We start from the raw sequence: 22768 nt of genomic DNA, 5'->3' as shown, positions 1-22768 counted from the left end.
ATATTGCCTATTATAGTAGTATTATATTAGTATCAGGTTAGGTGTTTTATTATTATATATATTCTATAATCCTTACTCTTAAGCTGGTTTCAGCGCTCCCTAGTGCTTTGTATTTTGTATTGATTAGTCCTGTAGGTCTTTGAGGGTAACCTATTTTTTCTAGTTGGAGTTTGTAGTAATTTATATTTTTTGGCGCTGGTCACTTATTTTTTGGTGAATCAAAAGCTTAACCAAGATGCCAAATAAATGGCATAAGCCTTCTGACCTTTCCTAGAACCAGAAAAGATAATAGACTAGAAGTCTTTCTGAAATCTTTAGTAGCTTCAACATAATATTTTGAAGCTCTTACCACATCCAAAGAATGTAAGGATCTCTCCAAAAAATTCTTAGGATTAGGACACAAAGAAGGGACAACAATTTCTCTACTAATGTTGTTGGAGTTCACAACTTTAGGTAAAAATTTAAACGAAGTCCGCAAAAACCGCCTTATCCTGATGAAAAATCAGAAAAGGAGACTCACAAGAAAGAGCAGATAAATCAGAAACTCTTCTAGCAGAAGAGATGACCAAAAGGAACAACACTTTCCAAGAAAGTAATTTAATGTCCAGAGAATGCATAGGCTCAAACGGAGGAGCCTGTAAAGCCTTCAAAACCAAAATAAGACTCCAAGGAGGAGAAATTGATTTAATGACAGGCTTGATACGAACCAAAGCCTGTACAAAACAATGAATATCAGGAAGTTTAGCAATTTTTCTGTAGAACAGAACAGAAAGAGCAGAGATTTGACCTTTCAAAGAACTTGCAGACAAACCCTCAGCTAAACCATCCTGAAGAAACTGTAAAATTCTAGGAATTCTAAAAGAATGCCAAGAGAATGTATGAGAAGAGCACCATGAAATGCAAGTCTTCCAAACTCGATAAAAAAATCTTTCTAGACACAGATTTACGAGCCTGCAACATAGAAATAATCACTGAGTCAGAGAAACCTCTATGACTAAGCGTTCAATTTCCATACCATCAAATTTAATGATTTGAGATCCTGATGGAAAAACGAACCTTGAGATATAAGGTCTGGCCTTAATGGAAGTGGCTAAGGTTGGCAAATGGACATCCAAACAAGATTCATATACCAAAACCTGATCGGCCATGCTGGAGCCACCAGCAGCACAAACGATTGCTCCATGATGATTTTGAAAATCACTCTTGAAGGAAGAACTAGAGGCGGAAAAATATAGGCAGGTTGATAACTCCAAGGAAGTGTCAATGCATACACTGCTTCCGCCTGAGAATCCCTGGACCTGGATAGGTACCTGGGAAGTTTCTTGTTTAGATGAGATGCCATCAGATCTATTTCTGGAAGCCCCCACATCTGAACAATTTGAAAAAACACATCTGGGTGAAGAGACCATTCTTCTGGATGTAAAGCTTGATGACAGAGATAATCCGCTTCCCAATTGTCTATACCTGGGATATGGACCGCAGAAATTAGACAGGAGCTGGATTTTGCCCAAGCAAGTATCTGAGATACTTCTTTCATAGCCTGAGGACTGAGAGTCCCACCCTGATGATTGACATACACCACAGTTGTGACATTGTCTGTCTGAAAACCAATAAACGTCTCTCTCCAAATAGAAGCCAAAACTGAAGAACTCTGAGAATCGCACGGAGTTCCAAAATATTGAATGGTAATCTCGCCTCTTGAGATTTCCAAACCCCTTGTGCTGTCAGAGATCCCAGACAGCGTCCCAACCTAAAAGACTCGCATCTGTTGTGATCATGGTCCAGGTTGGATGAACCGAAGAGACCCGTAGAACTATACAATGGTGATCTAACCACCAAGTCAGAGATAGTTGAATATTGGGATTCAAGTATATTAAATGTGATATACTAGAATAATCCCTGCACCAAGAAAAGGACCTGAAAATAAATTAATTTTCCTTAGAAAAGTTTCCCATCTAAAGGATTTTTAAAATAAATACTATTTTTTCCATAGGAATAGTAGTACGTTTAGCAAGAGTAGAGATAGCCCCATTAACTTTGGGGATCTTTTCCCAAAACTCCAAACTAACTGCTGGCAAAGGATACAATTTTAAAACCTTAAAGAAGGAATAAAAGAAGTACCAGGCCTATTCCATTCCCCAGTATTAGGAACTGGAAAAAAAAACTCTGAAGTAACCACAGGAGGTTAATAAGCAGAATTTAAATGTTAGCTAGCCTTAAAATTAAGAGGACTAGTCTCCTCAATATCCAAAATAATCAACACCTTTTCAACAAAGAACGAATGTACTCTATTTAAAAGTAAAAAAGTAGATTTGTTAGTGTCAATATCTGATGAAGGATATTCTGAATGAGATAAATCATTATCAGAGAAGGATAATTCAGAATGTTGTCGGTCATTTGAAAATTCATCAACTAAATGAGAAGTTTAAAAAAAAAAAAAAAAAAAACAGAATTTATGTTTACCTGATAAATTTCTTTCTCCAACGGTGTGTCCGGTCCACGGCGTCATCCTTACTTGTGGGATATTCTCTTCCCCAACAGGAAATGGCAAAGAGCCCAGCAAAGCTGGTCACATGATCCCTCCTAGGCTCCGCCTACCCCAGTCATTCGACCGACGTTAAGGAGGAATAATAGCATAGGAGAAACCATATGGTACCGTGGTGACTGTAGTTAAAGAAAATAAATTATCAGACCTGATTAAAAAACCAGGGCGGGCCGTGGACCGGACACACCGTTGGAGAAAGAAATTTATCAGGTAAACATAAATTCTGTTTTCTCCAACATAGGTGTGTCCGGTCCACGGCGTCATCCTTACTTGTGGGAACCAATACCAAAGCTTTAGGACACGGATGAAGGGAGGGAGCAAATCAGGTCACCTAAATGGAAGGCACCACGGCTTGCAAAACCTTTCTCCCAAAAATAGCCTCAGAAGAAGCAAAAGTATCAAACTTGTAAAATTTGGTAAAAGTGTGCAGTGAAGACCAAGTCGCTGCCCTACATATCTGATCAACAGAAGCCTCGTTCTTGAAGGCCCATGTGGAAGCCACAGCCCTAGTGGAATGAGCCGTGATTCTTTCGGGAGGCTGCCGTCCGGCAGTCTCGTAAGCCAATCTGATGATGCTTTTAATCCAAAAAGAGAGAGAGGTAGAAGTTGCTTTTTGACCTCTCCTTTTACCTGAATAAACAACAAACAGGGAAGATGTTTGTCTAAAATCCTTTGTAGCATCTAAATAGAATTTTAGAGCGCGAACAACATCCAAATTGTGCAACAAGCGTTCCTTCTTTGAAACTGGTTTCGGACACAGAGAAGGTACGATAATCTCCTGGTTAATGTTTTTGTTAGAAACAACTTTTGGAAGAAAACCAGGTTTAGTACGTAAAACCACCTTATCTGCATGGAACACCAGATAAGGAGGAGAACACTGCAGAGCAGATAATTCTGAAACTCTTCTAGCAGAAGAAATTGCAACTAAAAACAAAACTTTCCAAGATAATAACTTAATATCAACGGAATGTAAGGGTTCAAACGGAACCCCCTGAAGAACTGAAAGAACTAGATTGAGACTCCAAGGAGGAGTCAAAGGTTTGTAAACAGGCTTGATTCTAACCAGAGCCTGAACAAAGGCTTGAACATCTGGCACAGCTGCCAGTTTTTTGTGAAGTAACACCGACAAGGCAGAAATCTGTCCCTTCAGGGAACTTGCCGATAATCCCTTTTCCAATCCTTCTTGAAGGAAGGATAGAATCCTAGGAATCTTAACCTTGTCCCAAGGGAATCCTTTAGATTCACACCAACAGATATATTTTTTCCAAATTTTGTGGTAAATCTTTCTAGTTACAGGCTTTCTGGCCTGAACAAGAGTATCGATAACAGAATCTGAGAAACCTCGCTTCGATAAAATCAAGCGTTCAATCTCCAAGCAGTCAGCTGGAGTGAAACCAGATTCGGATGTTCGAACGGACCCTGAACAAGAAGGTCTCGTCTCAAAGGTAGCTTCCAAGGTGGAGCCGATGACATATTCACCAGATCTGCATACCAAGTCCTGCGTGGCCACGCAGGAGCTATCAAGATCACCGACGCCCTCTCCTGATTGATCCTGGCTACCAGCCTGGGGATGAGAGGAAACGGCGGGAACACATAAGCTAGTTTGAAGGTCCAAGGTGCTACTAGTGCATCCACTAGAGCCGCCTTGGGATCCCTGGATCTGGACCCGTAGCAAGGAACTTTGAAGTTCTGACGAGAGGCCATCAGATCCATGTCTGGAATGCCCCAAAGTTGAGTGACTTGGGCAAAGATTTCCGGATGGAGTTCCCACTCCCCCGGATGCAATATCTGACGACTCAGAAAATCCGCTTCCCAATTTTCCACTCCCGGGATGTGGATAGCAGACAGGTGGCAGGAGTGAGACTCCGCCCATAGAATAATCTTGGTCACTTCTTCCATCGCTAGGGAACTCCTTGTTCCCCCCTGATGGTTGATGTACGCAACAGTCGTCATGTTGTCTGATTGAAACCGTATGAACTTGGTCCTTGCTAGCTGAGGCCAAGCCTTGAGAGCATTGAATATCGCTCTCAGTTCCAGAATATTTATCGGTAGAAGAGATTCTTCCCGAGACCAAAGACCCTGAGCTTTCAGGGATCCCCAGACCGCGCCCCAGCCCATCAGACTGGCGTCGGTCGTGACAATGACCCACTCTGGTCTGTGGAATGTCATCCCTCGTGACAGGTTGTCCAGGGACAGCCACCAACGGAGTGAGTCTCTGGTCCTCTGATTTACTTGTATCTTTGGAGACAAGTCTGTATAGTCCCCATTCCACTGACTGAGCATGCACAGTTGTAATGGTCTTAGATGAATGCGCGCAAAAGGAACTATGTCCATTGTCGCTACCATCAACCCGATCACTTCCATGCACTGAGCTACGGAAGGAAGAGGAACGGAATGAAGTATTCGACAAGAGTCCAGAAGCTTTGTCTTTCTGGCCTCTGTTAGAAAAATCCTCATTTCTGAGGAGTCTATAATTGTTCCCAAGAAGGGAACCCTTGTTGACGGGGATAGAGAACTCTTTTCCACGTTCACTTTCCAGCCGTGCGATCTGAGAAAGGCCAGGACGATGTCCGTGTGAGCCTTTGCTCGAGGGAGGGACGACGCTTGAATCAGAATGTCGTCCAGGTAAGGTACAACTGCAATGCCCCTTGGTCTTAGCACAGCTAGAAGGGACCCTAGTACCTTTGTGAAAATCCTTGGAGCAGTGGCTAATCCGAAAGGAAGCGCCACGAACTGGTAATGTTTGTCCAGGAATGCAAACCTTAGGAACCGATGATGTTCCTTGTGGATAGGAATATGTAGATACGCATCCTTTAAATCCACCGTGGTCATGAATTGACCTTCCTGGATGGAAGGAAGGATAGTTCGAATGGTTTCCATCTTGAAAGATGGGACCTTGAGAAATTTGTTTAAGATCTTGAGATCTAGGATTGGTCTGAACGTTCCCTCTTTTTTGGGAACTATGAACAGATTGGAGTAGAACCCCATCCCTTGTTCTCTCAATGGAACAGGATGAATCACTCCCATTTTTAACAGGTCTTCTACACAATGTAAGAACGCCTGTCTTTTTATGTGGTCTGAAGACAACTGAGACCTGTGGAACCTTCCCCTTGGGGGAAGTCCCTTGAATTCCAGAAGATAACCCTGGGAGACTATTTCTAGCGCCCAAGGATCCAGAACATCTCTTGCCCAAGCCTGAGCGAAGAGAGAGAGTCTGCCCCCCACCAGATCCGGTCCCGGATCGGGGGCCGATATTTCATGCTGTCTTGGTAGCAGTGGCAGGTTTCTTTGCCTGCTTTCCCTTGTTCCAGCCTTGCATTGGTCTCCAAGCTGGCTTGGCCTGAGAAGTATTACCCTCTTGCTTAGAGGACGTAGCACCTTGGGCTGGTCCGTTTTTACGAAAGGGACGAAAATTAGGTCTATTTTTTGCCTTGAAAGGCCGATCCTGAGGAAGGGCATGGCCCTTACCCCCAGTGATATCAGAGATAATCTCTTTCAAGTCAGGACCAAACAGCGTTTTCCCCTTGAAAGGAATGTTTAGTAGCTTGTTCTTGGAAGACGCATCAGCCGACCAAGATTTCAACCAAAGCGCTCTGCGCGCCACAATAGCAAACCCAGAATTCTTAGCCGCTAACTTAGCCAATTGCAAAGAGGCGTCTAGAGTGAAAGAATTAGCCAATTTGAGAGCATTGACTCTGTCCATAATCTCCTCATAAGGAGGAGAGTCACTATCGAGCACCTTAATCAGTTCATCAAACCAGAAATATGCGGCTGTAGTGACAGGGACAATGCATGAAATGGGTTGTAGAAGGTAACCCTGCTGAACAAACATCTTTTTAAGCAAACCTTCTAATTTTTTATCCATAGGATCTTTGAAAGCACAACTATCCTCTATGGGAATAGTGGTGCGTTTGTTTAAAGTAGAAACCGCTCCCTCGACCTTGGGGACTGACTGCCATAAGTCCTTTCTGGGGTCGACCATAGGAAACAATTTTTTAAATATGGGGGGAGGGACGAAAGGAATACCGGGCCTTTCCCATTCTTTATTAACAATGTCCGCCACCCGCTTGGGTATAGGAAAAGCTTCTGGGAGCCCCGGCACCTCTAGGAACTTGTCCATTTTACATAGTTTCTCTGGGATGACCAAATTTTCACAATCATCCAGAGTGGATAATACCTCCTTAAGCAAAATGCGGAGATGTTCCAATTTAAATTTAAAAGTAATCACATCAGATTCAGCCTGCTGAGAAATGTTCCCTAAATCAGTAATTTCTCCCTCAGACAAAACCTCCCTGGCTCCCTCAGATTGGGTTAGGGGCCCTTCAGAGATATTAATATCAGCGTCGTCATGCTCTTCAGTAACTAAAACAGAGCATCCACGCTTACGCTGACAAGGGTTCATTTTGGCTAAAATGTTTTTGACAGAATTATCCATTACAGCCGTTAATTGTTGCATAGTAAGGAGTATTGGCGCGCTAGATGTACTAGGGGCCTCCTGAGTGGGCAAGACTCGTGTAGACGAAGGAGGGAATGATGCAGTACCATGCTTACTCCCCTCACTTGAGGAATCATCTTGGGCATCATTGTCATTATCACATAAATCACATTTATTTAAATGAATAGGAATTCTGGCTTCCCCACATTCAGAACACAGTCTATCTGGTAGTTCAGACATGTTAAACAGGCATAAACTTGATAAGAAAGTACAAAAAACGTTTTGAAATAAAACCGTTACTGTCACTTTAAATTTTAAACTGAACACACTTTATTACTGCAATTGCGAAAAAACATGAAGGAATTTTTCAAAATTCACCAAACTTTCACCACAGTGTCTTAAAGCCTTGAAAATATTGCACACCAATTTTGGAAGCTTTAACCCTTAAAATAACGGAACCGGAGCCGTTTTAAGCTTTAACCCCTTTACAGTCCCTGGTATCTGCTTTGCTGAGACCCAACCAAACCCAAGGGGAATACGATACCAAATGATGCCTTCAGAAGTCTTTTATCAGTATCAGAGCTCCTCTCACATGCGACTGCATGCCATGCCTCTCAAAAACAAGTGCGCAACACCGGCGCGAAAATGAGACTCTGCCTATGCTTTGGGAAAGCCCCTAAAGAATAAGGTGTCTAAAACAGTGCCTGCCGATATAATTATATCAAAATACCCAGAATAAATGATTCCTCAAGGCTAAATAAGTGTTAATATCAATCGATTTAGCCCAAAAAATGTCTACAGTCTAAATAAGCCCTTGTGAAGCCCTTATTTACAATCGTAATAAACATGGCTTACCGGATCCCATAGGGAAAATGACAGCTTCCAGCATTACATCGTCTTGTTAGAATGTGTCATACCTCAAGCAGCAAAGGACTGCAAACTGTTCCCCCAACTGAAGTTAATGCTCTCAACAGTCCTGTGTGGAACAGCCATGGATTTTAGTTACGGTTGCTAAAATCATTTTCCTCATACAAACAGAATTCTTCATCTCTTTTCTGTTTCTGAGTAAATAGTACGTACCAGCACTATTTGAAAATAACAAACTCTTGATTGAATAATGAAAAACTACAGTTAAACACTAAAAAACTCTAAGCCATCTCCGTGGAGATGTTGCCTGTACAACGGCAAAGAGAATGACTGGGGTAGGCGGAGCCTAGGAGGGATCATGTGACCAGCTTTGCTGGGCTCTTTGCCATTTCCTGTTGGGGAAGAGAATATCCCACAAGTAAGGATGACGCCGTGGACCGGACACACCTATGTTGGAGAAAAAGACCTTTACATTTTATAAAAAGGCGGGATGGCAGACAAAGCCTTCAGAATAGAATCAGAAAAATATTTTTATAAATTCCCAGGTATATCTTGTACATTAAATGTTAAAAGAATAGCAATAGACAATGCATTAATACTGATGGACATTTTTTCTGCATGTAAAAGTTTATCATGATAACTTATTACAAACCATAGCTAAAGATAAAAATTCATAACATTAAAATAAATGAACTTAGCTTGGGTAGGTCTGATATCAGTCAGCAGGAATCCAACAATGTTTTCTAATACAGGAACAGTTTTGAGATATCTTGCAAATGTAAGACAAAAAAACAGAATTTATGCTTACCTGATAAATTACTTTCTCCAACGGTGTGTCCGGTCCACGGCGTCATCCTTACTTGTGGGATATTCTCTTCCCCAACAGGAAATGGCAAAGAGCCCAGCAAAGCTGGTCACATGATCCCTCCTAGGCTCCGCCTACCCCAGTCATTCGACCGACGTAAAGGAGGAATATGCATAGGAGAAATCATATGATACCGTGGTGACTGTAGTTAGAGAAAATAATTCATCAGACCTGATTAAAAAAACCAGGGCGGGCCGTGGACCGGACACACCGTTGGAGAAAGTAATTTATAAGGTAAGCATAAATTCTGTTTTCTCCAACATAGGTGTGTCCGGTCCACGGCGTCATCCTTACTTGTGGGAACCAATACCAAAGCTTTAGGACACGGATGATGGGAGGGAGCAAATCAGGTCACCTAGATGGAAGGCACCACGGCTTGCAAAACCTTTCTCCCAAAAATAGCCTCAGAAGAAGCAAAAGTATCAAATTTGTAAAATTTGGTAAAAGTGTGCAGTGAAGACCAAGTCGCTGCCTTACATATCTGATCAACAGAAGCCTCGTTCTTGAAGGCCCATGTGGAAGCCACAGCCCTAGTGGAGTGAGCTGTGATTCTTTCAGGAGGCTGCCGTCCGGCAGTCTCATAAGCCAATCGGATGATGCTTTTAAGCCAAAAAGAGAGAGAGGTAGAAGTTGCTTTTTGACCTCTCCTTTTACCAGAATAAACAACAAACAAAGAAGATGTTTGTCTGAAATCCTTTGTAGCCTCTAAATAGAATTTTAGAGCACGAACTACATCCAAATTGTGTAACAAACGTTCCTTCTTTGAAACTGGATTCGGACACAAAGAAGGCACAACTATCTCCTGGTTAATGTTTTTGTTAGAAACAACTTTCGGAAGAAAACCAGGTTTAGTACGCAAAACCACCTTATCTGCATGGAACACCAGATAAGGAGGAGAACACTGCAGAGCAGATAACTCTGAAACTCTTCTAGCAGAAGAAATTGCAACCAAAAACAAAACTTTCCAAGATAGTAACTTAATATCTACGGAATGTAAGGGTTCAAACGGAACCCCTTGAAGAACTGAAAGAACTAAATTGAGACTCCAAGGAGGAGTCAAAGGTTTGTAAACAGGCTTGATTCTAACCAGAGCCTGAACAAAAGCTTGAACATCTGGCACAGCCGCCAGTTTTTTGTGAAGTAAAACAGATAAAGCAGAAATCTGTCCCTTCAAAGATCTTGCAGATAATCCTTTCTCCAAACCCTCCTGTAGAAAGGATAGAATCTTAGGAATTTTTATCTTGTTCCATGGGAATCCTTTAGATTCACACCAACAAATATATTTTTTCCATATTTTATGGTAAATTTTCCTAGTTACAGGCTTTCTAGCCTGAACAAGAGTATCAATGACAGAATCTGAAAACCCACGCTTTGATAAAATCAAGCGTTCAATCTCCAAGCAGTCAGTTGGAGTGAAGCCAGATTCGGATGTTCGAATGGACCTTGAACAAGAAGGTCCTGTCTCAAAGGTAGCTTCCATGGTGGAGCCGATGACATATTCACCAGGACTGCATACCAAGTTCTGCGTGGCCACGCAGGAGCTATCAAGATCACCGAAGCCCTCTCCTGATTGATCCTGGCTACCAGCCTGGGAATGAGAGGGAACGGTGGGAATACATAAGCTAGGTTGAAGGTCCAAGGCGCTATCAGTGCATCTACTAGAGTCGCCCTGGAATCCCTGGATCTGGACCCGTAGCAAGGAACCTTGAAGTTCTGACGAGACGCCATCAGGTCCATGTCTGGAATGCCCCATAATTGAGTTATTTGGGCAAAGATTTCCGGATGGAGTTCCCACTCCCCCGGATGGAAAGTCTGGCAACTCAGAAAATCCGCTTCCCAATTTTCCACTCCTGGGATGTGGATTGCAGACAAGTGGCAGGAGTGATTCTCCGCCCATTGAATTATTTTGTTCACTTCCTCCATCGCCAGGGAACTCCTTGTTCCCCCCTGATGGTTGATATATGCAACAGTCGTCATGTTGTCTGATCGAAACCTTATGAATTTGGCCTTTGCTAGTTGAGGCCAAGCTTTGAGAGCATTGAATATCGCTCGCAGTTCCAGAATGTTTATCGGGAGAAGAGATTCTTCCCGAGACCATAGACCCTGAGCTTTCAGGGGTTCCCAGACCGCGCCCCAGCCCACCAGACTGGCGTCGGTCGTGACAATGACCCACTCTGGTCTGCGGAAGCTCATTCCCTGTGACAGGTTGTCCAGGTTCAGCCACCAACGGAGTGAATCTCTGGTTCTTTGATCTACTTGGATCGTCGGAGACAAGTCTGTATAATCCCCATTCCACTGTCTGAGCATGCACAGTTGTAATGGTCTTAGATGAATTCGTGCAAAAGGAACTATGTCCATTGCCGCAACCATCAAACCTATTACTTCCATGCACTGTGCTATGGAAGGAAGAAGAACAGAATGAAGTACTTGACAAGAGCTTAGAAGTTTTGATTTTCTGGCCTCTGTCAGAAAAATCTTCATTTCTAAGGAGTCTATTATTGTTCCCAAGAAGGGAACTCTTGTTGACGGGGACAGAGAACTTTTTTCTATGTTCACTTTCCACCCGTGAGATCTGAGAAAGGCTAGGACAATGTCCGTATGAGCCTTTGCTTTTGACAGAGACGATGCTTGAATCAGTATGTCGTCCAAGTAAGGTACTACTGCAATGCCCCTTGGTCTTAGCACCGCTAGAAGGGACCCTAGTACCTTTGTGAAAATCCTTGGAGCAGTGGCTAATCCGAACGGAAGTGCCACAAACTGGTAATGCTTGTCCAGAAAGGCGAACCTTAGGAACCGATGATGTTCCTTGTGGATAGGAATATGTAGATACGCATCCTTTAAATCCACCGTGGTCATGAATTGACCTTCCTGGATGGTAGGAAGAATTGTTCGAATGGTTTCCATCTTGAACGATGGAACCCTGAGAAATTTGTTTAGAATCTTGAGATCTAAAATTGGTCTGAATGTTCCTTCTTTTTTGGGAACTATGAACAGATTGGAGTAAAACCCCATCCCTTGTTCTCCTAATGGAACAGGATGAATCACTCCCATTCTTAACAGGTCTTCTACACAATGTAAGAATGCCTGTCTTTTTATTTGGTTTGAAGACAATTGAGACCTGTGGAACCTCCCTCTTGGGTGTAGTTCCTTGAATTCCAGGAGATAACCTTGAGAAACTATTTCTAGCGCCCAAGGATCCTGAACATCTCTTGCCCAAGCCTGAGCAAAGAGAGAGAGTCTGCCCCCCACCAGATCCGGTCCCGGATCGGGGGCCAACACTACATGCTGTTTTAGTAGCAGTGGCAAGTTTCTTGGCCTGCTTACCCTTGTTCCAGCCTTGCATCGGTCTCCAGGCTGGTTTGGTTTGAGAACTATTACCCTCTTGCTTAGAGGGTGTAGAATTTGAGGCTGGTCCGTTTCTGCGAAAGGGACGAAAATTTGGCTTATTTTTAGCCTTTAAAGACCTATCCTGAGGAAGGGCGTGGCCCTTTCCCCCAGTGATGTCTGAAATAATCTCTTTCAAGTCAGGGCCAAACAGCGTTTTACCTTTGAAAGGGATGTTAAGCAATTTGTTCTTGGAGGACACATCCGCTGACCAAGACTTTAGCCAAAGCGCTCTGCGCGCCACAATAGCAAAACCTGAATTTTTCGCCGCTAATCTAGCTAATTGCAAAGTGGCGTCTAAGATAAAAGAGTTAGCCAATTTAAGTGCTTGAACTCTGTCCATAACCTCCTCATACGAAGAGTCTTTATTGAGCGACTTTTCTAGTTCTTCGAACCAGAAACACGCTGCTGTAGTGACAGGAACAATGCATGAAATTGGTTGTAGAAGGTAACCTTGCTGAACAAACATCTTTTTAAGCAAACCCTCTAATTTTTTATCCATAGGATCTTTGAAAGCACAACTATCTTCTATAGGGATAGTAGTGCGTTTGTTTAGAGTAGAAACCGCCCCCTCGACCTTGGGGACTGTCTGCCATAAGTCCTTTCTGGGGTCGACCATAGGAAATAATTTTTTAAATATAGGGGGAGGAACAAAAGGTATGCCGGGCCTTTCCCATTCCTTATTTACAATGTCCGCCACCCGCTTGGGTATAGGAAAAGCATCGGGGGGCACCGGGACCTCTAGGAACTTGTCCATCTTACATAACTTCTCTGGAATGACCAAATTGTCACAATCATCCAGAGTAGATAACACCTCCTTAAGCAGAGCGCGGAGATGTTCTAATTTAAATTTAAAAGTAATAACATCAGGTTCAGCTTGTTGAGAAATTTTTCCTGAATCTGAAATTTCTCCCTCAGACAAAACCTCCCTCCTGGCCCCTTCAGATTGGTGTGAGGGTATGTCAGAACCATTATCATCAGCGTCCTCATGCTCTTCAGTATCTAAAACAGAGCAATCGCGCTTTCTCTGATAAGTGGGCATTTTGGACAAAATGTTTTTAATAGAATTATCCATTACAGCCGTTAATTGTTGCATAGTAAGAAGGATTGGCGCACTAGATGTACTAGGGGCCTCTTGTGTGGGCAAGACTGGTGTAGACACAGAAGGGGATGATGCAGTACCATGCTTACTCCCCTCGCTTGAGGAATCATTTTGGGCAACATCATTATCAGTGGCATCATTGTCCCTACTTTGTTTGGACACTATGTCACATTCATCACATATATTTAAATGGGGAGGAACCTTGGCTTCCAAACATACAGAACATCGTCTATCTGATGGTTCAGACATGTTAACAGGCATAAACTTGATAACAAAGCACAAAAAACGTTTTAAAATAAAACCGTTACTGTCACTTTAAATTTTAAACTGAACACACTTTATTACTGAATATGTGAAAAAGTATGAAGGAATTGTTCAAAATTCACCAAAATTTCACCACAGTGTCTTAAAGCCTTAAAAGTATTGCACACCAAATTTGAAAGCTTTAACTCTTAAAATAACGGAACCGGAGCCGTTTTTACATTTAACCCCTATACAGTCCCTGGTATCTGCTTTGCTGAGACCAAACCAAGCCCAGAGGGGAATACGATACCAAATGACGCCTTCAATAAGCTTTTTCAGTGGTTCTTAGCTCCTCACACATGCATCTGCATGCCTTGCTCTCCAAAAACAACTGCGCATTAGTGGCGCGAAAATGAGGCTCTGCCTATGACTAGAAAAGGCCCCCAGTGAAAAAGGTGTCCAATACAGTGCCTGCCGTTTTTTTTAATACATCCCCAAGATTAAAAGAACTATTTATAGTTATAATCCACTAAATATACTTATAAAGTAATCGTTTTAGCCCAGAAAAATGTCTACCAGTCTTTAAAGCCCTTGTGAAGCCCTTTATTCTTATACTAAACTAAGAAAATGGCTTACCGGTTCCCATAGGGAAAATGACAGCTTCCAGCATTACCAAGTCTTGTTAGAAATGTGTCATACCTCAAGCAGCAAAAGTCTGCCCACTGTTTCCCCCAACTGAAGTTAATTCATCTCAACAGTCCTGTGTGGAAACAGCCATCGATTTTAGTAACGGTTGCTAAAATCATTTTCCTCTTACAAACAGAAATCTTCATCTCTTTTCTGTTTCAGAGTAAATAGTACATACCAGCACTATTTTAAAATAACAAACTCTTGATTGAAGAATAAAAACTACATTTAAACACCAAAAAACTCTTAGCCATCTCCGTGGAGATGTTGCCTGTGCAACGGCAAAGAGAATGACTGGGGTAGGCGGAGCCTAGGAGGGATCATGTGACCAGCTTTGCTGGGCTCTTTGCCATTTCCTGTTGGGGAAGAGAATATCCCACAAGTAAGGATGACGCCGTGGACCGGACACACCTATGTTGGAGAAACAACATATAAAGCAAAATATCAATTTCCTTATATGACAGTTTCAGGAATGGGAAAAAATGCAAACAAAATAAGCCTCTGGAAACCAGAAGCAAAATGAAAACAGAATTTATGTTTACCTGATAAATTTCTTTCTCCAACGGTGTGTCCGGTCCACGGCGTCATCCTTACTTGTGGGATATTCTCTTCCCCAACAGGAAATGGCAAAGAGCCCAGCAAAGCTGGTCACATGATCCCTCCTAGGCTCCGCCTACCCCAGTCATTCGACCGACGTTAAGGAGGAATATTTGCATAGGAGAAACCATATGGTACCGTGGTGACTGTAGTTAAAGAAAATAAATTATCAGACCTGATTAAAAAACCAGGGCGGGCCGTGGACCGGACACACCGTTGGAGAAAGAAATTTATCAGGTAAACATAAATTCTGTTTTCTCCAACATAGGTGTGTCCGGTCCACGGCGTCATCCTTACTTGTGGGAACCAATACCAAAGCTTTAGGACACGGATGAAGGGAGGGAGCAAATCAGGTCACCTAAATGGAAGGCACCACGGCTTGCAAAACCTTTCTCCCAAAAATAGCCTCAGAAGAAGCAAAAGTATCAAACTTGTAAAATTTGGTAAAAGTGTGCAGTGAAGACCAAGTCGCTGCCCTACATATCTGATCAACAGAAGCCTCGTTCTTGAAGGCCCATGTGGAAGCCACAGCCCTAGTGGAATGAGCTGTGATTCTTTCGGGAGGCTGCCGTCCGGCAGTCTCGTAAGCCAATCTGATGATGCTTTTAATCCAAAAAGAGAGAGAGGTAGAAGTTGCTTTTTGACCTCTCCTTTTACCTGAATAAACAACAAACAAGGAAGATGTTTGTCTAAAATCCTTTGTAGCATCTAAATAGAATTTTAGAGCGCGAACAACATCCAAATTGTGCAACAAACGTTCCTTCTTTGAAACTGGTTTTGGACACAGAGAAGGTACGATAATCTCCTGGTTAATGTTTTTGTTAGAAACAACTTTTGGAAGAAAACCAGGTTTAGTACGTAAAACCACCTTATCTGCATGGAACACCAGATAAGGAGGAGAACACTGCAGAGCAGATAATTCTGAGACTCTTCTAGCAGAAGAAATCGCAACTAAAAACAAAACTTTCCAAGATAATAACTTAATATCAACGGAATGTAAGGGTTCAAACGGAACCCCCTGAAGAACTGAAAGAACTAAATTGAGACTCCAAGGAGGAGTCAAAGGTTTGTAAACAGGCTTGATTCTAACCAGAGCCTGAACAAAGGCTTGAACATCTGGCACAGCTGCCAGCTTTTTGTGAAGTAATACCGACAAGGCCGAAATCTGTCCCTTCAGGGAACTAGCAGATAATCCTTTTTCCAATCCTTCTTGAAGGAAGGATAGAATCCTAGGAATCTTAACCTTGTCCCAAGGGAATCCTTTAGATTCACACCAACAGATATATTTTGTCCAAATTTTGTGGTAAATCTTTCTAGTTACAGGCTTTCTGGCCTGAACAAGAGTATCGATAACAGAATCTGAGAATCCTCGCTTCGATAAAATCAAGCGTTCAATCTCCAAGCAGTCAGCTGGAGTGAAACCAGATTCGGATGTTCGAACGGACCCTGAACAAGAAGGTCTCGTCTCAAAGGTAGCTTCCAAGATGGAGCCGATGACATATTCACCAGATCTGCATACCAAGTCCTGCGTGGCCACGCAGGAGCTATCAAGATCACCGACGCCCTCTCCTGATTGATCCTGGCTACCAGCCTGGGGATGAGAGGAAATGGCGGGAACACATAAGCTAGTTTGAAGGTCCAAGGTGCTACTAGTGCATCCACTAGAGCCGCCTTGGGATCCCTGGATCTGGCCCCGTAGCAAGGAACTTTGAAGTTCTGACGAGAGGCCATCAGATCCATGTCTGGAATGCCCCACAGGTGAGTGACTTGGGCAAAGATTTCCGGATGGAGTTCCCACTCCCCCGGATGCAATGTCTGACGACTCAGAAAATCCGCTTCCCAATTTTCCACTCCTGGGATGTGGATAGCAGACAGGTGGCAGGAGTGAGACTCCGCCCATAGAATGATTTTGGTCACTTCTTCCATCGCTAGAGAACTCCTTGTTCCCCCCTGATGGTTGATGTACGCAACAGTTGTCATGTTGTCTGATTGAAACCGTATGAACTTGGTCCTCGCTAGCCGAGGCCAGGCCTTGAGAGCATTGAATATCGCTCTCAGTTCCAGAATATTTATCGGTAGAAGAGATTCTTCCCGAGACCAAAGACCCTGAGCTTTCAGGGATCCCCAGACCGCGCCCCAGCCCATCAGACTGGCGTCGGTCGTGACAATGACCCACTCTGGTCTGCGGAACGTCATCCCTTGAGACAGATTGTCCAGGGACAGCCACCAACGGAGTGAGTCTCTGGTCCTCTGATTTACTTGTATCTTCGGAGACAAGTCTGTATAGTCCCCATTCCACTGACTGAGCATGCACAGTTGTAATGGTCTTAGATGAATGCGCGCAAAAGGAACTATGTCCATCGCCGCTACCATCAACCCGATCACTTCCATGCACTGAGCTATGGAAGGAAGAGGAACGGAATGAAGTATCCGACAAGAGTCTAGAAGTTTTGTTTTTCTGGCCTCTGTAAGAAAGATCCTCATTTCTAAAGAGTCTATAATTGTTCCCAAGAAGGGAACCCTTGTTGACGGGGATAGAGAACTCTTTTCCACGTTCACTTTCCAGCCGTGAGATCTGAGAAAGGCCAGGACAATGTCCGTGTGAGCCTTTGCTTGAGGAAGGGACGACGCCTGAATCAGAATGTCGTCCAGGTAAGGTACTACTGCAATGCCCCTTGGTCTTAGCACCGCTAGAAGAGAGCCTAGTACCTTTGTGAAAATCCTTGGAGCAGTGGCTAATCCGAAAGGAAGCGCCACGAACTGGTAATGTTTGTCCAGGAATGCAAACCTTAGGAACCGATGATGTTCCTTGTGGATAGGAATATGTAGATACGCATCCTTTAAATCCACCGTGGTCATGAATTGACCCTCCTGGATGGAAGGAAGAATAGTTCGAATGGTTTCCATCTTGAAAGATGGAACCTTGAGAAACTTGTTTAAGATCTTGAGATCTAAGATTGGTCTGAACGTTCCCTCTTTTTTGGGAACTATGAACAGATTGGAGTAGAACCCCATCCCTTGTTCTCTTAGTGGAACAGGATGAATCACTCCCATTTTTAACAGGTCTTCTACACAATGTAAGAACGCCTGTCTTTTTATGTGGTCTGAAGACAACTGAGACCTGTGGAACCTCCCCCTTGGGGGAAGTCCCTTGAATTCCAGAAGATAACCCTGGGAGACTATTTCTAGCGCCCAAGGATCCAGAACATCTCTTGCCCAAGCCTGAGCGAAGAGAGAGAGTCTGCCCCCCACCAGATCCGGTCCCGGATCGGGGGCCAATATTTCATGCTGTCTTGGTAGCAGTGGCAGGCTTCTTGGCCTGCTTTCCCTTGTTCCAGCCTTGCATTGGTCTCCAAGCTGGCTTGGCTTGAGAAGTATTACCCTCTTGCTTAGAGGACGTAGCACTTTGGGCTGGACCGTTTTTACGAAAGGGACGAAAATTAGGTCTATTTTTCGCCTTGAAAGGCCGATCCTGAGGAAGGGCGTGGCCCTTACCCCCAGTGATATCCGAGATAATCTCTTTCAAGTCAGGGCCAAACAGCGTTTTCCCCTTGAAAGGAATGTTTAGTAGCTTGTTCTTGGAAGACGCGTCAGCCGACCAAGATTTCAACCAAAGCGCTCTGCGCGCCACAATAGCAAACCCAGAATTCTTAGCCGCTAACCTAGCCAATTGCAAAGTGGCGTCTAGGGTGAAAGAATTAGCCAATTTGAGAGCATTGATTCTGTCCATAATCTCCTCATAAGGAGGAGAATCACTATCGAGTACCTTTATCAGTTCATCAAACCAGAAACATGCGGCTGTAGTGACAGGGACAATGCATGAAATTGGTTGTAGAAGGTAACCCTGCTGAACAAACATCTTTTTAAGCAAACCTTCTAATTTTTTATCCATAGGATCTTTGAAAGCACAACTATCCTCTATGGGTATAGTGGTGCGTTTGTTTAAAGTAGAGACCGCTCCCTCGACCTTGGGGACTGTCTGCCATAAGTCCTTTCTGGGGTCGACCATAGGAAACAATTTTTTAAATATGGGGGGAGGGACGAAAGGAATACCGGGCCTTTCCCATTCTTTATTAACAATGTCCGCCACCCGCTTGGGTATAGGAAAAGCTTCTGGGAGCTCCGGCACCTCTAGGAACTTGTCCATTTTACATAGTTTCTCTGGGATGACCAACTTTTCACAATCATCCAGAGTGGATAATACCTCCTTAAGCAGAATGCGGAGATGTTCCAACTTAAATTTAAATGCAATTACATCAGGTTCAGCCTGTTGAGAAATGTTCCCTGAATCAGTAATTTCTCCCTCAGACAAAACCTCCCTGGCCCCCTCAGATTGGGTTAGGGGCCCTTCAGAGATATTAATATCAGCGTCGTCATGCTCTTCAGTAACTAAAACAGAGCAGCCACGCTTACGCTGACAAGGGTTCATTTTGGCTAAAATGTTTTTGACAGAATTATCCATTACAGCCGTTAATTGTTGCATAGTAAGGAGTATTGGCGCGCTAGATGTACTAGGGGCCTCCTGAGTGGGCAAAACTCGTGTAGACGAAGGAGGGAATGATGCAGTACCATGCTTACTCCCCTCACTTGAGGAATCATCTTGGGCATCATTGTCATTGTCACATAAATCACATTTATTTAAATGAACAGGAATTCTGGCTTCCCCACATTCAGAACACAGTCTATCTGGTAGTTCAGACATGTTAAACAGGCATAAACTTGATAATAAAGTACAAAAAACGTTTTAAAATAAAACCGTTACTGTCACTTTAAATTTTAAACTGAACACACTTTATTACTGCAATTGCGAAAAAACATGAAGGAATTGTACAAAATTCACCAAATTTTCACCACAGTGTCTTAAAGCCTTAAAAGTATTGCACACCAAATTTGGAAGCTTTAACCCTTAAAATAACGGAACCGGAGCCGTTTTAACACTTTAACCCCTTTACAGTCCCTGGTATCTGCTTTGCTGAAACCCAACCAAACCCAAAGGGGAATACGATACCAAATGACGCCTTCAGAAAGTCTTTTCTAAGTATCAGAGCTCCTCTCACATGCGACTGCATGCCATGCCTCTCAAAAACAAGTGCGCCACACCGGCGCGAAAATGAGGCTCTGCTTATGCTTAGGGAAAGCCCCAGAGAAATAAGGTGTCTAATACAGTGCCTGCCGATATAATAATATCAATAAACCCAGATAAAATGATTCCTCAGGGCTAAATATGTTTTAAAACTGAATCGATTTAGCCCAGAAAAGTCTACAATCTTAATAAGCCCTTGTGAAGCCCTTATTTACCATCGTAATAAACATGGCTTACCGGATCCCATAGGGAAAAAATGACAGCTTCCAGCATTACATCGTCTTGTTAGAATGTGTCATACCTCAAGCAGCAAGAGACTGCACACTGTTCCCCCAACTGAAGTTAATTGCTCTCAACAGTCCTGTGTGGAACAGCCATGGATTTTAGTTACGGTGCTAAAATCATTTTCCTCATACAAACAGAAATCTTCATCTCTTTTCTGTTTCTGAGTAAATAGTACATACCAGCACTATTTTAAAATAACAAACTCTTGATTGAATAATAAAAACTACAGTTAAACACTAAAAAACTAAGCCATCTCCGTGGAGATGTTGCCTGTACAACGGCAAAGAGAATGACTGGGGTAGGCGGAGCCTAGGAGGGATCATGTGACCAGCTTTGCTGGGCTCTTTGCCATTTCCTGTTGGGGAAGAGAATATCCCACAAGTAAGGATGACGCCGTGGACCGGACACACCTATGTTGGAGAAATAAAGACTTAAATAATGTCAGAAATCTGGCGCCAAGTATGACGCCCAGAACGGACAAAATATTTTTTGGCGCCAAGAACGTCTGCAACAAACACGAGCGTCATAGATGACGCAACTACGTGAAAATTCTCAGCGCCAACTAAGACGCCGGAAATGACGAAAAAACGTCAAACGTAATTCTCGCGCCAAAAAAGTCTCGCGCCAAGAATGACGCAATAAATTATAGCATTTTGCGCTCCCGCGAGCCTAACAGCCCGCAATTTAAAAAGAGAGTCAATTTGAAAATCTCAGGTAAAATTTTTTTATTTTTTTTTTAATATGCATTTCCCAAAATGAAACTGACAGTCTGCGAAAAGGAAATATACTGATTAACCTGAATCATGGCAAATATAAGTACAAAACATATATTTAGAACTTTACATATAAATAAAAGAAAACATACTTACCAAAAGACACTCATCTACATAAAGTAGATAGCCAAACCAGTACTGAAACGAGAATCAGTAGAGGTAATGGTATATAAGAGTATATCGTCGATCTGAAAAGGGAGGTAGGAGATGAATCTCTACGACCGATAACAGAGAACCTATGAAATAGATCCCCGTTAGGATGACCATTGTATTCAATAGGTAATACTCCCTTCACATCCCTCTGTCATTCACTGCACTCTGAGAGGAACCGGGCTTCAGCATACTGAGAAGCGCATATCAACGTAGAAATCTAGCACAAACTTTCTTCACCACCTCCATAGGAGGCAAAGTTTGTAAAACTGAATTGTGGGTGTGGTGGGGGTGTATTTATAGGCATTTTGAGGTTTGGGAGACTTTGCCCCTCCTTGTAGGAATGTATATCCCATACGTCACTAGCTCATGGACTCTTGCCAATTACATGAGTGTTCACTCCTTTGGAGTTATTTAGGAGTCATTACTAAAATTTATGTCCGTCAAAAGCACTGAGATAAGGGGGCAGTCTGCAGAGGCTTAGATACAAGGTGATCAGAGAGGTAATAAGTGTGTTAATATCACAATGTTGGTTAAGCAAAACTGGAGACTGGGTAATAAAGGCATTGTCTGTTTTTTTAAACAAACATTTTCAAGTAGACTGTCCCTTTAAGGAAATTTTAAAATTTGTCAGAAAAATAGACTGCTTATTTAAAATTCAGAGTAAGCGCTATTGCATTGTCTTTTTATTAAGCACTTCTACTGTAATTAATGGTTTTTTAAAGATATAGATGCATCACACAATAACCTAGCTCTGAATATGCCACATTGTCCATTCACATACCAGCAGCATCTGGAGCTGTGAGATCCACCCCATGCAACAAGATGGCATTCAGGCACTCCAGGTGACCCTTTGAGGCTACAGCATGGAACCTAAATGCAGTAGAAAAACAAAACAACAATTACTTTTCCTTCTGCTTTTGTAGCATATCCAATAATACATTTATGGTTTACAACATTTTAAGAAGGCCTTTTAAAAACTTTAATTGAGCAGTCATAAATTAACTCATGTTGCCCCAGTTTATAGGCAGAGCACTCCCACATGTTAAAGTAAGAGTAATACATTTATTATAGTGGACACAAGAAGACTCAGTTTGTATAAAAAAAAGTCCAGATATTTCCTCTAAACTAGATCTCTTTGCTAAACACCAGTATAAGGCAGAGCTGAAAGATGGCATTCCTTGAATCTACATGACATAGAGACAAGAAAAACTGTAACATCAATATAATTCTAGACTGCTGCCTGGCTCTGTTCCTCATTCTTACTTACACCCTGAGCTACTCTATTGCCTCCCTCTTCCTCTGAGGAACACACAAGTATCCTAAGAAACACATCCAATTTGGTTAAAGTCTGTCAAACGTTTTCTAAGTGCAGAGTATTGCGTGTTGACATTTTAAATCTAAATGGAACAAGTGTTCGTTTTTTATGAACCACCTTGTTTCCTAATTATTGTTGACACACTTCCCTGATCCGTAGCCAAAACCGACTATGCCTCTGATCTTCTGCTGGTAAAATAAAAAAATAAAACCTGTGTACTTGTGTAACAACAGTTATTTACTGTCAGTGGTGGAACTTATACCACAAAAAGGTAAAACATACATTTTTCAACTCTAAACATATAACTTGAGTAGGGTTATGCCAAAAGCAGAATAGAAACAGAGTAAGTGTTTTTAATTTGCAACTTACAGGTAAAGAGGTGCCAGCTTGTGAAAGCTTTTATTTCTGCTTGCATGGCAATGTAGTGCAGTTAT

General features: G+C 42.7%; 1 protein-coding gene across 3 annotated transcripts in view; it reads right to left on the bottom strand.

Moving 5' to 3' along the window:
• Positions 1-22768, bottom strand: part of UACA (uveal autoantigen with coiled-coil domains and ankyrin repeats) — a 247718-nt gene that overhangs the window by 100290 nt on the left and 124660 nt on the right. For all 3 annotated transcript variants that reach the window (XM_053718478.1, XM_053718477.1, XM_053718479.1), the window contains exon 3: positions 21801-21889. In XM_053718478.1, the coding sequence (XP_053574453.1) occupies positions 21801-21889 (89 nt within the window). The remainder of the gene's footprint in view (positions 1-21800; positions 21890-22768) is intronic.

This window comes from Bombina bombina, chromosome 6 (assembly GCF_027579735.1).
Source record: "Bombina bombina isolate aBomBom1 chromosome 6, aBomBom1.pri, whole genome shotgun sequence".
Lineage (NCBI taxonomy): Eukaryota > Metazoa > Chordata > Amphibia > Anura > Bombinatoridae > Bombina > Bombina bombina.
This window is presented reverse-complemented; position numbering and strand designations above follow the sequence as displayed.